Consider the following 16,974-nt stretch of genomic DNA (forward strand, 5'->3'; position numbering starts at 1 on the left):
GGGATTTCACTTAATCCAAAAAAGTCCTTTTTTGCATTAAGTGAAGGAAAACTTCTTGATTTATAGTGTCTAAATCTGGAATCCATATTGATCTAGATGGGATTAAGGAAATTTCTGAAATATCCTTACCACATAATAAGAAAGCAATGCAATCCTTCCTTGGTCAAATTAATTTTGTGAAAAGATTTGTCCCGGACTTCTCAAGAATTATGTCACCATTACAAGCAATGATCAAGAAAAATTCATTCTTTAAATCGGGTCAGGCAGAATATGAAGCGTTCAATCTAACTAAGCAAGCGATTGTTAACGCCCCATCCCTAGCGACTCCAAATTTTTCCGATCCTTTCATTTTGTATACATTTTCCTCTAAGAAGTCATATGCTGCAATACTCACAGAAGATAATCAAGACAAAGCGGAAGCCCCAGTTGCCTTCTTTAGTTCAAATTTGCAAGGGGTTGAACTAAATTATTCTGACAATGAGAAACAAGCTTATGCAGTTTTCAAAGCAGTCAAACACTTTAGACCCTTTCTTCTTAAGACCCATACAAAGATAATAGTGTCGTTTCCAACGGTAAGAAATCTCTTGGTACAGAAAGATGTGGGTGAAAAGAGAGCAAATTGGGTCACTACCCTACAAGAATACGACGCTGAGATCAAGCTAGCAAATATTGTAAAAGGTCAAGGCTTTTGCAGAATGTTCACTGGAGCATTGCTTATATCAGAAATACCATCTCCCAGTTAAGAGATACAAATGTATGAGGTAAGCCTAAATGATATTGAATCGAGATATGCTGATACCATGTTTTATTTAAAAAATGGATATGCTCCTTCAAATCTGAATCATACAAAGAAAAGAGCCTAAGATTGAAAGCTAAGCAATATCAACTTGTAAACTATGTACTTTTTAGGATGAATTATGATTCTGTTCTTCTTCGATGTCTTGAGAAATATGAAGCTGAAAAAGTGTTGCAGGAACTCCATGATGGACCAGCAGATGGACATTATGCACGAGATGCAACAACACACAAAAGTTTGCACGCAGGATACTATTGGCCTACTTTATTTAAAGATGCACATAGCTATGTAAGGAAATGTCAAGTTTTTCAAACTGCTACTGGAAGACAGAAGAAACCATCATTTCCATTGCAACCAGTTAATATAGACCAACCATTTAAGCAATGGGAATTGGATATAATAGGTGAGATCGTTCATCACTCTTCTAAACAGCATAGGTACATCCTTACAGCTACAAATTATTTTACTAAATAGGTAGAAGCAGTTCCTCTCAAGACAACTAATGCTAAACATATCATCGATTTCATAGATCAGTTCATAATTACCAGGTTTCGCTTACCTTCTACTTTAATGTTTGATAATGCATCATATTTTTCTGGAAATGCTATTTTGCAACTAAGACAATTGCAGATCATTAGCTAGAAGAGCAACGAGAACAGGCCAAAATTACCCATGCTCGTCATCAAGCATTAGTAAAGGCTTCTTTTGATTCAAACATGGTATCTAGGAAGGATTTTCAAATTGGAGATTTAGTATTGAAATGGGATAAGGCTCACAAAGAAAAAGGAAAACATTCTAAATTCCAACAAATGTGGCTTGGACCATTCCAAATTGTTGAAATCATAGGTCTATCAACTTTCATGTTACATGATTTAGCAGGGAAAGAGAATCTTTACCTGTTAATGGGAAAATCCTTAAAAAATACTTTCCATAGAAGATGACCTCTTCTATTTTTGTAAATTATTATTTATAACTTTATTTTGATAATAAAACAGGTTGTAAATGGTTACTTTTGGATTTCACGAAAAAGATTAATGTCTCTTGTAAATTTTGTTTTTTTCACTTGTATAAATAGAACTGATTTGGAAAACTAATCATTATTATTAAAAAATATAGTCAAGTGCTACAAACCTGAAAATTTCACTAGTTTCAACCTTACAATTTTGATTAAAAACAACCTTTAGTGGGAATTTGTTTTATATCGGTCATGAAAAGCATCAATAACAAAACGAAGGTTCTCTGTAGAAAAGTTGTCTTAAAAAACTCTATAATTGTCGTCCAGAGCTATTCTTAAGGAACCAATGACTTCCTCCCCACTTAGGGAATTACAGCTTTCAAAGAGTAATCCACCTATGCACTATGAACTTAAATAATAAGAGGTCTCATCAAGAGCCAACTTATCATGATCATAAAGATTATAACTAGCTAACATTGCCAAGTTGTATACCAAAACAAGGCAATGACTCAAGATTGCTGCAATCAAAAGCCAAGGGGTCTCATCACGAGCCACCTTGTTTAGTAAAGTTATAATCAAGTGAAAGGGACTGTAAAAATTTGCCACCAAACCAAGACATTGTTCTTTAAGAATTAAAATAAAATGAATGCAATAAGTGTGAATGTGGATTTATCTTTGAAAATTGTATACTTCTTGAAGTAGGATACTGGATCATTGCTGGGTAACAGGTAACCCTGTCAAGGCTATAAACGCCTGCTGGCAGCAGAGGCTCTACCTACGACAAATGAGCATACTTAAAACTGATCTACATAGATGTCTTTGTTTTTATCCGTATAAATCAAGTAGTGACTGATGTAAATGCAATGACTAGCTTTGGGAAGAAAATAATCAGAATTAGCACGGAAGGAACAAACTATTGTTAATGGCAAAGAGCATTATGCACTTTATATTTCTTTAATAAAGTTTGATTTTCTAGAAAACTTTTCTGTTTTAGATGTTTTAGAAGTTTTAGAAAATTCAAAAGATAATTAGATACAACTGATTCTTACTAGTGAATCGCCAATTGTTGTGGCCAGCAACAACCCCCCTTTTTATTTAGCATTAGTAATAGCACTAAATAAATGGGGACCCTTCTAAAAAAATAAAGACTAGCACTTAGAATTCCCTTTTAATAAAACACACTATCATAAACCTAAGATAAAACATCTGCAAACGTAAAATCTTAAGTATTATGAAAAGTATCAAAAAAATCGTTCTCTTAATGATGAACATTGCATCGCAAAAGGGTAACGAAGGGCATCATATATAAAGAAACTGTCGGAATTGCGAAAACACGATGATGCGAGATCACGAGCCACACAGATTCATCGCACATCACAGATTCCATATATCACAACGCCACCTAAGATAAAACGTTCTGATATTGCGAAATGCAATAAAGCATCTCGCAGTAGCATAATGAAACAAATGATTGTTAACCAAAAGGATTAACGATATTGTGATTGGCGATATTGCGATCTGCGGTACTGCGAAGAAAATCACAAAATCGCTTTATCGCAGATCAAAAGGGCTCACAGTTCGATGAAATATTTCTCGTCATCTGATACTGAGTTATGGGCATTAATGTCAACTTAGTGGTTTATTGATGGTTATTTATGAGAAATGATTTAGATCTGAGCGAAAGGGTTATTTCACGTAAGGTGATATATTTGATGTGATTTTGAAATTAAGAGCTTTCCCGTCACCTTATTACTTACCATCATTCGTTATCTTTCTTATTGTGTCTTAATTTCTCTACTTGTGAACTTACAGGAGCAGTACGCAGAACAATACACAGAGCAATGCGCAGAACGTGATGGGGAAGAAAGGAAAAGCTCTGGTATCTGAAAAAACAGAGATGACTCCATTATTCACGGACACCACCTGTACCAGAGAAGCAGGCATATCTACTTGGGAAGGCATGTATAGTCTGTTGGAGGAAGAAAACCCGAGAGTCATGGAGGTTACAGCTACGGTAGATGAACGCGGGTCATCCGAAGCATCACTTACAGAGCTTGCATGCTCATTCCTGCACCATATCGTAGCAAGGCCAAAAATACTTCCCTATACAGATATGGTCAAATGGGTGATAGACGATGCTGATATAACGGACAGGCAATTCAGGACATGGAACCAGGAAGTTATAGGATCATTTACCCCATAGAATTTAAGATGCATGTATCATTTACCAGAGCTACAGGCTAGCTATAACAAGTAGTTCATGGAGAAATTCGCCAAGGAGAACGAAGATTTGGCAGAATGCACCAAAAGCTGGTCAACGAAGGAAGAGCCATTAAAGAAGGACAAATATGGTATGTACAACACTAGTTCCCTCTCTTCTCCATATTGTTTCACTGCTGCAATGTTATGTAGGCTATTCGGAAAACTTGATATCAATAAGTTTTCATCCGAGTGGCTACCCCTACTAGATGCAGCCATCAATGCCACTATAACGGACTGGGCCCAAATATTGTTTGATAACTTAACCTCTGCTATTTGGAATTAAAGGTCTAAAAGGACTCCTTCTCAGAGGATTTATCCTCCTTTCTTTCTAGCTTCCTATGTCATGGATGCTATCTGTTTTGTTTCTAAATTTCCTCTCATGGGTTGGAAATGGATGGTACAGAATCCCTTACCCATTCAAGTCTACCATAAGGAACTATGGGATTCTAAGTTCACCCCATATTTTTATAAAATCTACCATGGAGTTATGCTACCCATTCACAAGATGTTGTATAATACAGATGCCCCAATATTTTCTCCTGAAGCCGAAATTGATATTCTCCCTGTGGGAAGATGGTTCAGAGAAGAATTTTTCACTTATATCAGAGTATTCGGAAGCATTGCCTCTCCTCATGTACTTCCCTTGTATGTTCTTGACAAATTGATGGCCCGGGAAATAGCCTACCAAACATGCGGGGTTGGAGGAATGAGCAGAGAACTTAAGGACAAGAAAAAGGCAATCTGGCCGCAATTCCCTATGGTCTGTGGAGCTTTTTCATTGTTTGATCTAGGTCATTCTTTCAAGGAAGTAGACAACATGTTGAGTCTACGATTGTTTAAGTTCCCAGGGAGATAGTTTGATCCCTTTGATGTGATAAATAATTTTACTACAGTTGTTAAAATAAAGGTGTTCACTAAGGAAGATGATCTCTTCGACGACGTTTTCCAGCAGAAGAGCACACTCAGAGACATCTTACACATGGCCCAAATCCAGTTTGGCCCAGCAGAATTTCAAGATTTTAAACTCTACAGAGAATGAAGATTGGAAAACCTCCCCTTGGATAAATTGCGAGTAGAACCAACGAGGGAACCCACTCCCAGCATTAGCATGAGTGGAAGCTCGGGGCCAGACAAGTCTAAATCTAAGTCTGAAAGAGAATCGCCAAAAAGGTCTAGACAGTCAGAGAGTGATCACAATAAGAGTGAAGGATCAGTCAGGGATACTACCCAATCCAAGGAGAATCCTGAGCAGCAAGTGTTGTCACCAACACAGGTGGAAATTCCCGCTCCCCTCATCCAGCCAACAAAGCCATTAAGAACAGAGCTGGAGAAAGAATGGTAAAACTTTAATCGATTGATCAACACAGAGAGAGAAAAACATAGAAACACCAAAGAATCCAACACAAACAATCACAGAAATGGTGATTGAAACAGTTGTCAATGCTCCAGAAACTGAGCACATTCCCATAGCTCCATCATCTGAAATCATGCTAAATATAGAGGAAATCCTTCCTCTAGATGTGTTTTACAATCCGCAGCACAAAGCTATGGTCAGGAGACAGAGAAAGAAGCGAAAACTAGACAGCATGCTCTCACCTGAAGCAGAGCAGCTGGATGTCCTTTGGCAAGACCCTACCACTGATCCGACAAAGAACCTGACTAGATTGTCTCAAATCGCAGGAGCTTATGCTTCTGCTACTATTAACAAAGCATCTGAAGTTCAACTATTGCTTAAAGATAAAGAGGATAAAATCCTATTTTTGCAGCAACAGTTACAGCAGGCCAGCGTTAGCTGAGAAGCAGAAGAAAAATTGGTAAAATTACAACAGGATTTCCAGCAAATGCAGCTAGGTTATCAAAGCAGTCTGGCCAACAAAGAATAGCAATTACAAGCCACGTTAGAAATGCACAAAGATGATACTAAAGTCGCATAATTTTTCACAGAAGCCCTTGCCTTGAATGATCAACTCTTGCAACAACAGGAAACACTTTGCCAAAGAATATCGCAATGGAACTCTCACTGCGAAATGAGCGACAAAATCACAAGTCAAGTCATAGGTTTGCGACTTGATTATGATTTAATTGATAAGCAAGTTTTTTACTATTTGAATTGGCAGGAATCACAGGAAGGCAAGAAAGCAGGATTGCCTAAGATCAATGAATCCCACAAAGAAATGTTGTTTAATAAATGGGATGCACAGATCAAAAAAGCAGAATAGGCAGCGGAAGAAGCAACGACAGCAGCAAGAAATATCATTGACTGTGTCAATGAAAATCTGCACAGAGCCAACCTGATATCAGAAACCACTCCAGGATTTCCCCCAAAAACAAAATAACTGCAAACAAGTTGGAGATAAAAAGCTGAAGAAAGGACAGAGTCAATCAAAAAGTTAACTAAGTTAAATTGTGACACTTACTGGCAATATTTGGTGAAACCACACAGTCAGTATATGACTCTGAAGTGCCTTACAAATTCCACCGAAAAGATAGCGCCAGCACTTGCTGATTCCATCTTCACAGGAAAATTAAAATTGGAGGTCGGCCAACCGACACTCCTAAAGTCGATGCTGGATGCTTGCGACTTAAGAGAACAGATGCATAGTTGATCTTTAGATACAATTTCAGTTTAATTTCATTTTATTTTTGCTTTAGATGAGGATGGTCATTTAAACCTCCTCCTATATTTTTGTAATAACTATTTTTAGTCTTTAGTTAAGTAGTATTTAAACCCCTCTCATGCATTTAGAGAGCAGTCCAAAAATTTATCAAAAAATAGTTCTTCAGAACATGCACTTTTTCCCCTCTGAGGAGGTTTTGATAAATGAATGGAACGAGATTTATTTATATCTGCGTTTAATGTTTGCTACTGAAATGCACTTCTGTAATCTTCGTAGATATTGAATTATGAGAAGATAAATCTATATTGTTGAAGCTCATGAGTAGGACTTATTATCAATGGTAGTTTTATCTCTTAATGATTTCTGCTTTTGCGTCAAGTGATATGTTATTTTCAATTGTTTATATATGAAGGCCTGAATGTTCAGTTATCATTTGACACTTTTGTACGGTGGTAGCTATTCTTTTATGCTGAGTGTATGAATAACTTATTATGCGATATGCTTATCATAATTGTTTTGGCTAATTTATTATAGAAACAATTTACTTTTAATGGATTCTTTTCTCGTAGCAATTGAATAATCTTTATTACCAATTGCTATTGGAAACTATTTTAGATCGCATAAGTGAAGAGTTAATCCCGGGATAGTTTTTAGAATTAGATGTTTCCGTTCATTAAAATAAAATTGCATGTATTAGATTAGATTTAGATTAAAAGCATTCTCTTTAGAAACTTTTAGGAAGGAAAACATCATCCCTTAGCATCATCACAAACAAATTGGGAAAATGGTCCCATTATCCCTAGTCGGAGCCACTATCCCAAACGGAAAAGGAGCTACTTTCAAGGTCTGGGCCGAGTGGTTATCCCCCTTGTTGTAGACCCGATTTTCGAGGCTTCAACAAGCACATAAACAGTTTAAACAAACATAAGCATACACCCATTATTTTCAAGCTCATATTTAATTCCGCATTGGTTAATCATAAAGACTTGGGAATATTTAAGCTTTGGAAGTGGGAGAGGTTCTTGTAAGTTAGACAAGAAGCCTAAGTGACCCATTCTCAAATCAGGTGGTATCGGAGCTTAAGATTGATTAAACCCACCTTCAAGGAAGGTTATATCAGAATGCTCGATTGACAGAGTGAATATTGCTTGCCTAAAAAGTGTTTGGGCAGTCAAGGATTGATTGTCTGATTGATGTATGCTTGTTTGCAGACTGACTATTTTTTGAGTTTGCAGAGGTGAAGGGAAAGCTATTGATAGCTCAGTCCAAGAAGGACAAGAAGGAAGAAGGGTTGAAATAATTCTTCTATCTCAAGGCAATCCACGGCACAAGAGGTTTGTTGCAAAAGGTTGCTTAAATAAGCTCTTTTAATCTTGTTTGAAGTTCTTTTGTTCATTGGCATAATGACAACTTCTACAAGTGTATCCTCAAATTCCTTCTCCATCACAAGACTCTTTGATGGAGACATGAAGCAAGACTTGTTCATCATGATGGACAAGGTGAGAGAAATGTATGAGGATGGAAGAAAGAGTAGCATACTTAGAGAGCAGTTGAATTCCATGAAGGAAGAGAAGCAGTTGCTTTCTGACAGACTGCAGGAAATGGAGAGGCAACTTCATATTGCAAATATGAACCTGAAGAGGATGCATGAGTTGGAGTCATAGATCTTTGTTTCCAAAGAAGCCTTGGTTAAGTATCAGCTTGAAGAAGAGGTAAACCATTCCAGTTTGTCTTCAAAGAATGCTTATATTGGTTCTTTTGAAAAAGATACTAGAGGCATAGGTTCCAAGCTAATGTCCAAGATGGGCTATGAAGGAAAGGGCTTTGGAAATCATGCACAAGGTATTATTGAACCAATAATGGTTGAGAAAAGGCCTAAGTATTTGGGTCTTGGCTATGGACAACCTTATGGAGAGAGTTCCAAAGCTGCCATGAAGACCATTATAACAACTCCAAGAAGGAGTTGCAATGCAAAGTGTGAAGATTGTGTTCAGGAGGAATGTAATAACTTGAAACATCACTTGTAGGATGTAGGTATTCAAAAGCACACATTTGAACCAGAGAGTTGTGGAAACTCTAACAGCCTTGAAGAGATGAATGGTGTTCCAAAAGGAGCCACTTCTTCATTTGCTTCACCTCCTCATGAAGGCAATAAAGGTGAAAGAGGCAGGTATAAATCTGGTTCTAATCATATTCCTTTTGATTTTGCAAAGCATGGTAAATTTCCACATAAGCATGGGAAAAGAATTGCATGTTCCTTTTGTGGTTTGGATAACCATCATGTTTCTAGATGTTGGAAGAGAATGGCCACATACAGGAAACTTTTGAAGGAAAAGAAGCAAAAAGCCAAAGGTCCATTGGACAAGGCAAATCATGCTGTCAAGAGGATGCACATGTGTTGCACTTACTGCCATAAGCAAGGGCATCTTGCTGAAAGGTGTTGGACTCTGAATCCAACAATGCTTCCACAAAAGCTGAAGAAGAAGGTGGAAAAAGAAGATGGCAGAAATGGAAAGGAAGTTTCCATGAATGATGTGTCTCAGGATGATTCACATGTTGATGTTGATGTGCAGAAAAAGGAAGGACCTTTGAAATGGATTGGTAAAAAATGGTTAGAGTTCTTCTCCAATTAAGTTTGCATGTCTATTGTTGCATCTATTTGAATTTCTTTGTTGATGAGATGCAAGTTGCAGGTTTCTACCAAGATGGTGAATGGGAAAAGTTGAGTAGGAGACTCACTTTGTTGCTGCAACATTATATTTCATTTCAGCTTCGAAAGTACAATGTGCTTAAGTGAAAGTTGAAGGATGAAATGCATGCATAAGCATGATATGCATGAACACAAGGATGTTTATGTTTTCCTTGTATTTGAACATGTATGTGTGATTAACTTGTAGTATTGATTGCTTTGACATATATGTGATGTAATGCTGACTTGGTCTCCAAGATGGAGATAGTGATGAAATGTTTCATCTTTTGAAAAGAGTCCTAATGGTCTTTTTCTACATGCTTGACTTGAAGGGTCATTTGTTGGAAAGGCATGTTTTGAGGGCTTGTTGTCTAGTCCATCATTTGTATGCAGAAGTAAGACATGTAGGTGTTCACAAGATGTGAAATCTGTTTCTTTTGTTGGAGCAGGAGTTTAGCCCTTCCAATTGTGGTCTGTATTTCTGTTGTTGTTAACAGTTGTTGCTGACAGCTTTTCAAATAGGTACAAATGAAATTTTTGTGGAGCAGGTGTACTTCACATTTGTTTGAGTCACCTTGGATAAATGATCAAGGTAGAGAAGTTCAAACTACCTTCTGTGACCATCTAAGCAGGAGTTTTGCAGGAAGGCAAAGAAGAAGACAGCTCTTCCCAGGAGGACCAACACATCCAGTGAGGAAAGTGGTCAAAGGCTTTGGTTCAGAGGCACTATGCAAGACAAGTGTATGGAGGCTGAAAGAGAGGGTTTTGTTACTCTCAGGTACTGTTCAGATCAGTATATCAGTCTTTTGGAGACCAAAAGTTCTTTTGGTGGGAAGGCGTGATCCAAAATGGATTTTGGATAGATTCCTAAGTCTAAGTGTTCCTCACTGAGGAAAATGAAAGTCCAAGGAAGTTCCTGTAAATAGCCCATTGCAGAAATCTTTTCATTCTGAACCTACTACAACTTGAATGGGCAAAAATGGACTTAGGGTGCAGAAGTTATCATAGAAAGAAGATGCCTGTGTTCTTTAGAAAAAGAGGAAAATCCTCCAAAATGGGAAAAAAACCCTTATAAAGGTAAATCGCATCAGACCAGGGACAAAAGAGCGGACTTAAGCGTAAAGGGGAGAAACCCCTGATTGCTGATCCCCGACATATCGGGTCGGAGGCAGATATGCGACATAACATAAGGACCAGGCCGATGCGACAGTGCGATCACCGAAATCGGCAGATCGACATCGGTAATGGCATGGGACTTAAGGCGGGACCCCGGGTCGAGCGATATTGTGATCGCCGATATCAACGTCGGCAGATCGGCGTCGGCATAGGCCATGCCATATGGAAAGACCCCAAGACTTTGCGATATGCGATTGCGACATGTCGCATCGCGACCATACAGAGGAGCGAGGCCATATATATATATATGCAACTTGTGATAAAACTGGACCTGACGGGTCTTATCGCCCCAAATATATATATTTTGAGTTCTATAAAAAGGAGTTATTCAATGTAAATTTGTGTTTTCGTTAAATAAACGAAATCGAAAGGGAATGCGCAGATGTGATGAAACCGGCCCAAAAGGGTTATAAATGCAGCTGTATATTATTTCAAGTCCGGTATGAGCCATTGTGTCGGGATTTCCCGTGTTTTAATGTATTTTTCAAATACAAAGGAAACCTCGGCACAGGAACACTTGCGACTTGCAATAGCGATTGCAGGCGAACCCGATAAGATTCTAGGGCGGATTTAATGATATTTCAGGTTCAATAAATGGCAGATTGGCTAATTTTCCCGTGTTTTACAATGTTTCTCTGTGTAAATAGGGAACGACTGTTTCTGGGGATTTCAAGTGCCAATGGTTCCTTCTGTTAAAGAACAGGTGGCCGCACCATCCTTGAAGGCGTTTAGCAATGATTGCTAGCGCTCAGAGGGGGGTTTGAGCCGACAAAGGCCAGGAACCAGAGAGCCCAGAAGAGGAAAACGAACAGACAACGCCGATTGGCTTAAACGCCACAGAATGATAGAGACAGGAGAGCGTAAGCAGAGAGTGAAGGCGCAGCTAAGAAAAAAAATAGGAGGCTAAGCCAAAGCAAGAAACTAAGGCAAAAGAGAGCAGTGCAGAAAGGGAAGGAAAAGAGAACGCAGAGCTAATGCGCAGAGCAGCTGAGTGGAGTCACTTGGAAGTCAGGTGAAAAACCTGAGAGCTGTCATTTGCAGAGAGCTAGAGTCGAGAGCTAGAGTGAGAGCCGAGAGCCAGAAAGCTGAAAGCTTCAAAGCCATGGAGAGATGGTGTTTTGAGCCCATCGTTTTTGTGTAAACAATGGAGTTGCGCTGAAGAGCTTGTAAAAGGACTTTGCCATAATCCCGAGAGCCCAGTCGAATTGACTAGAGCTCAAGGAGATGTAGCCCAAGAGTTTTGGATTAATTTGTTGTCTTATGTGTGATGCTTGTTGCTGCATTGTTCATTATTATATTCTTTATATTAGTTTAAACAAAATCATTTACAGCACATAAACAGTTTAAACAAACATAAGCATAACCCATTATTTTCAAGCACATATTTAATTCCGCATTGGTTAATCATAAAGACTTGGGAATATTTAAGCTTTGGAAGTGGGAGAGGTTCTTGTAAGTTAGACAAGAAACCTAAGTGACCCATTTTCAGATCAGTAAACCTTATAGAGCGATTGATTCGGCGATGGATTCAGCCCGCATGTTTGTGCCATTTCCCCCAGACCAAAATATTTTATACTATTGTTCTAAATTTATGTGAAGCCATGCGCCACATCCACATGATCCACCTTGTGCAGCTCCATCAAAATAACCAGCATGGTAGGAGATGTGTGGAGCAGATTTCCTGGAACCAATTGCTTTAACCACTGTTTGCTTCTACATCAAGGGCTTCATCCAGAATACAATATTGTTGACAATATGATCTATATTAAGAGGCAAGTCATCAAATATGATGGAATTTCTGGCCTTCCAGATTTCCCAAAAAACTACAAGGGGAATGGCCATATGTTATTTGGTTCTCCCACTCCACCATATCAAACAAGTATCAATTGAATCATGAACCATATGAGTAAAAGTAAAAAGTATGAGGTCGTGAACCATACCATGCAATAGGATATGATAATTGCTTTTTGTTTCCATCCTGCACAGTGCACATTGACTGGGTCCATACATACCCCTTTTCATTAAGTTTTCCCAAGTTAGTGTTTTGTTCTTCCAAGCAAGCCATGCATATAATATATCTTATACAGGACCTGTGTTTTCCAAAATCTACTAAACAAGATTATATTACCACAAATGAACAAATATGTATAGCAACAGAGATGGATCCCCCAGTGAGGTTATGCAGCTACTTGTGGATGTTCAATTCATTATAATTGAACTGGGGAGATTTTCAAGAGTGGAACATGAGAATCCAACTTCCAACTATACCTTTAGAAGGTTATGAGAGAACTTGATGAGTTTACTCTACATGATTTTGACCATGACTAGAAATGCAAAACTTTCCTAGACAAAAATATCAAAGACAAGTACTCTTTAAGAGAGGGTGTTAGAGATTTTTAGAAAAAGGTGTTGGAAATTTAACTCTTACTTATTTTGGGCATATTGAATAATATTCTTTATGTAAGGTGTCTAATTGCAATTAATTGATTATAGGATTAATCTTAAATCAATACTTATGTGTGTTTAATTTTTGTGTGAAATGATTTTAAATATATACTATGCTTGAAATTATGAGACAAAAGACTGATGAATAGTGTGACTTTATCACGTATGAAAATCAATAAGGTTTCACACCGAATTGTTCGTGTTAGTTCAATACTTTCAATTAATAAATAGCTGTATTAATCATGATTTTAAAGGTCAACTATCAAATCTTACCTTAAGACTTTTGATGTTCATAATGAGATTCACCGGATCATACATCCTCCATTGGGTTTAGATTAAATCGGAAAATGAAAAATATTCAAACTTTATAATCGGGCGCTGTTTACATGTCCAACGGAAAATGTGAGGTCGTACACACGCTGACGCGCGAGCTCCTCGCCAGTTATAAACGTACCATGGAAGCCGTAGGGCACCCGGGAGGGCAGTTTGACGGAGGCCACGACGTCGAGGCCCGGGGTCCTGGCGTCCAGGATCACGAACTCCGATTTTCCCGTATTCTCGTTGTTCACGAAAGACATCACGTAGCCGTCGTCCTCTGCGGAAGGAGTAGCAGGAGAGCGAGCGACGAAGTATGGCTCCCCTCCGTAGCAACCTTCGTCGAAGAGAAACTTGGCCACGATTTCCCTAGACTCCAAGTTGACCTTGGCGATTCCGGATACCCTGGGCCACGGCTCCGCGATGGCCATATAAGCGTAGCGTGAGCGTCGACCGACGTAGCTTCTGTTGATCTGCCCAGCCTCCAGGTTTAGGCCCGGAAAAATCTCAGTTCTGGCGGAGGCCCCGGTTGTCAGGTTCAGTCTTATTTCCGACAAGATGCTTCTCAGGGGCCGTTTGTCGGGATATTCGTTGAAGATTCCGTCGGGTGGGGTCATACAGGATCCGACAACGACAACCTCGTTGGTGTCGGGATCCTCCCAGGCATTCCACAGATGGAAGCAGAAGCAGCCGGGGACGTCAATCCACGTCATCCTTCCGTCGTCCGTGTCGTTTCTCGGCATGACGCCGAAGCGCGGGATCTTCTCCCTGTCATACAAAACCGGCGATTCTCCGACGAACATGCGGAAGATGTTGAAGATCATTTGCTGATCTGCAACGATGATGTGGCGCTTCGTAACAGCGAAGTCGTGCACCATTGTAGGATGTCGGATGTTGATGTCGACGGGGGGTCCAAAGGTTGTGCCATCGCGGTTGAAGTGGAAGTAACGTAGGTGCGGCCGTCGGACGACGTTGTAGCTGAGCACGAAAAGCTCGCCCGTCTCGGGGTCAATGCTGGGGTGCGCGGTGACCGATGAGGACCCCTGAAGCTGCCCGTCGAAATCGAACCTGCCCGCCGTCACCAGATCGCCGTCGCCCGTCACCCTGACGGCATACGGGAGATCGTCTTCGGACATAGCGAGCAGACGGCCGTTAAAGAACGCCAGCCCGGCATTAGCCACGTCCATGCCCTTCCCGGTGTTGACCAGCCCGCCATTAGCCACGTCCATGATAAATTTAAAGTTAAGATGATTTTTTATGAAAACATTTCAATAGTTATTACTCAATTTGAGAGATATATAATTCCTTGTATTCTCAACCTAGACTTAAATATATAATTCTTTGTATTCTCATCCTAGACTTAAAGTATGTTGCATGTACACATATAAAATGGCTCTATCATATATTAAAACAAATTAAATCCCTAAAAATACAAACACTTCCTCAAATATTTATAATATTTAAAACTTTTAACGTCAATTTTTTTTATCTATGATATATCTTAAATTAAGATACCTATCTGTGTGTATTGTTACATTTCATAATAGAAATCTACTTAGCTCAGCAAGTAGCAAAGTTTTAAAAGCACCCATCTAATCATCATAAGAAAAAATTTCTATATAAATATTCTCTATAAGAAATCTCATACTCAAATTTGATTATGATTAAAGTGACTATTGGAACTTTTTTTTTTAAAGAAAACTCTCTTCTAATGCTATGACACTATATATTTCTAATACTATAACACTATATTAGTTAAAGTTTAAAATATATCTTAACAATATGGATCATTTGACTATCCAAACTTTTCTCATTGTAACAAAGATTGTTTAATTTTTTTTTAAACAGTCAGTGTGACTCTTTTGTTTTAAGAGTGAAACCATTATCATAAACTACGTATAATTACAACACCTACCACCATTCGTATAAACAATGCCAACCCAGCGTTAAATACCATTTTTTTTGGGACAAAAAACGAACTTCAAATGGGCATCAAATACATATTTACAAAAAAATTAATTTTGTACAAAAACCAAATTCAAAATTATGTTATAGTATAACTTTATATTTTATAAAATTTCAAAATTTATATTATTTAGAAAATTAAAAAGAGAGAAATGTATATAAAGATTGAAAAATTACGAACTCACTTTAAAATAGTAAGTTAATTTATAATTATATTAAATAAGTAGATCAAATTTTATTTACACAAATATTTATGGGAAAAAAATGTATAAAAGAATATTAATATAACTGTTGTTGAGTTATGAAACTCTGCAAACAAGCCATGTGTTGTTCCATATGCAACGCGTCGAACATGTTATGTTTTTTCAAATTAATACACCTAGCAACGCGTCAACATCTTTTTAAAATGAATATGCCTACCTAAAATAGTGTTTAATATTGTGTAAAAGTGTAAGGTATTTGTTAGGTTTGTTTATTTGGGATTTAGTTCTTACTCAGCTTTAAGTTTAATAGAAATGATTGAAACTTTACCATAATCATAATTAAATTTCATTGGAATGGATTGAAATTAAAAATAACCTTGATATAAATAAATTTATTTTTTTAATTTGTAATTAAATTTGACATATCAAATCTTGTCGAAAAATTATATATTGGAAGAATATATTTTAATGTATTTGGATTAAATTGTTTATTCCAGATTTGAAATGAGTGGGAAAAGGGTCCTATATTTATTTTTAAATCTATTTTAATTTTATATAAAATTAAATTTCACTGGTTAATGTAAATGGTTATTTTATATTATATATTTTTTTAATTTTATTTAAAAATATAATTGTATTTTTTTATTGTCAATGATGTAATGATGTTGTTTTAATTGGTATATATTTTTTCATAAATTTAAAAATGATGAGGTTATATTATGGTCATGATCAAGAATAACACCCAAATAAAATGGAAAATTGAACCAGTAACTCAATATCAGACTTTATAACGAACTTTATAATTTTTTTAATTAAAATAAAAAAAGATTGTGAAACATTTTTTTTCACAAGTGTGATGTTAAATTTGTCCATACATATTGTTAATTAAATAATTTAATATTTTTACTTTATATAAAAGTAAATATAAATTAAAAACATGTTTTAAATACTATTTTATTTTTATTTTGAAATATTAAATAATATAAATTGAGTCAATTTTTTTAAATTATTATTTCTTTATCATGTCAATTTAAATTCTTACTTTATATTTTATATTTGATAAATTCTTATTTTATATTTTATATTTTTAGTTTTATATAAGAAAATATACTTTCCTTATTCTTAATGACTTCATCTCAGTTGATATTCATTTGAATGTATATTGTTATTTAGTATTTTTTTAATTAGCTGATACATTTTATATCGTCAAAACTAAAAATTATAAAAATTTAATTAAAGTAATAAAAAAATCATTAAAATTAACTAAATTATAATTGCATATTAAATAATTATTGATTATATATAATTTAAATAGATATTCATTTAAAAAATATGTAACAAGATTCTTAACCATTAAAATAAGATTTGCACTTTCAAAAATTTAGTCCTTGTAGGAAAACGGTAAGATATTCTTCAAGGTTTAAGGTCATTCGACAACAAGGCCCGAAGCTATTGCAACAATATGTATACTCTATATGAGCTCAACATGTCACTTGTGGGAATTGAATCTAGATGGGGAGGATAACAATCATTCCTCCCAAACACCCGGG

General features: G+C 36.8%; 1 protein-coding gene across 1 annotated transcript; it reads right to left on the reverse strand.

The window, feature by feature from the left end:
* Nucleotides 1–13,254: 13,254 nt before the first annotated feature.
* LOC149160221 (9-cis-epoxycarotenoid dioxygenase NCED4, chloroplastic-like) lies at nucleotides 13,255–14,485 on the reverse strand. The gene has a single exon (XM_089434545.1). It carries the CDS (start codon nucleotides 14,483–14,485, stop codon nucleotides 13,307–13,309), a length of 1,179 nt encoding a protein of 392 aa, XP_089290671.1. The 3' UTR covers nucleotides 13,255–13,306.
* Nucleotides 14,486–16,974: the final 2,489 nt, after the last annotated feature.

The sequence above is a fragment of the Pinus tabuliformis genome, chromosome 5_2 (assembly GCF_031772625.1).
Source record: "Pinus tabuliformis cultivar Carrire ecotype Pingquan chromosome 5_2, CPIR1, whole genome shotgun sequence".
NCBI lineage: Eukaryota > Viridiplantae > Streptophyta > Pinopsida > Pinales > Pinaceae > Pinus > Pinus tabuliformis.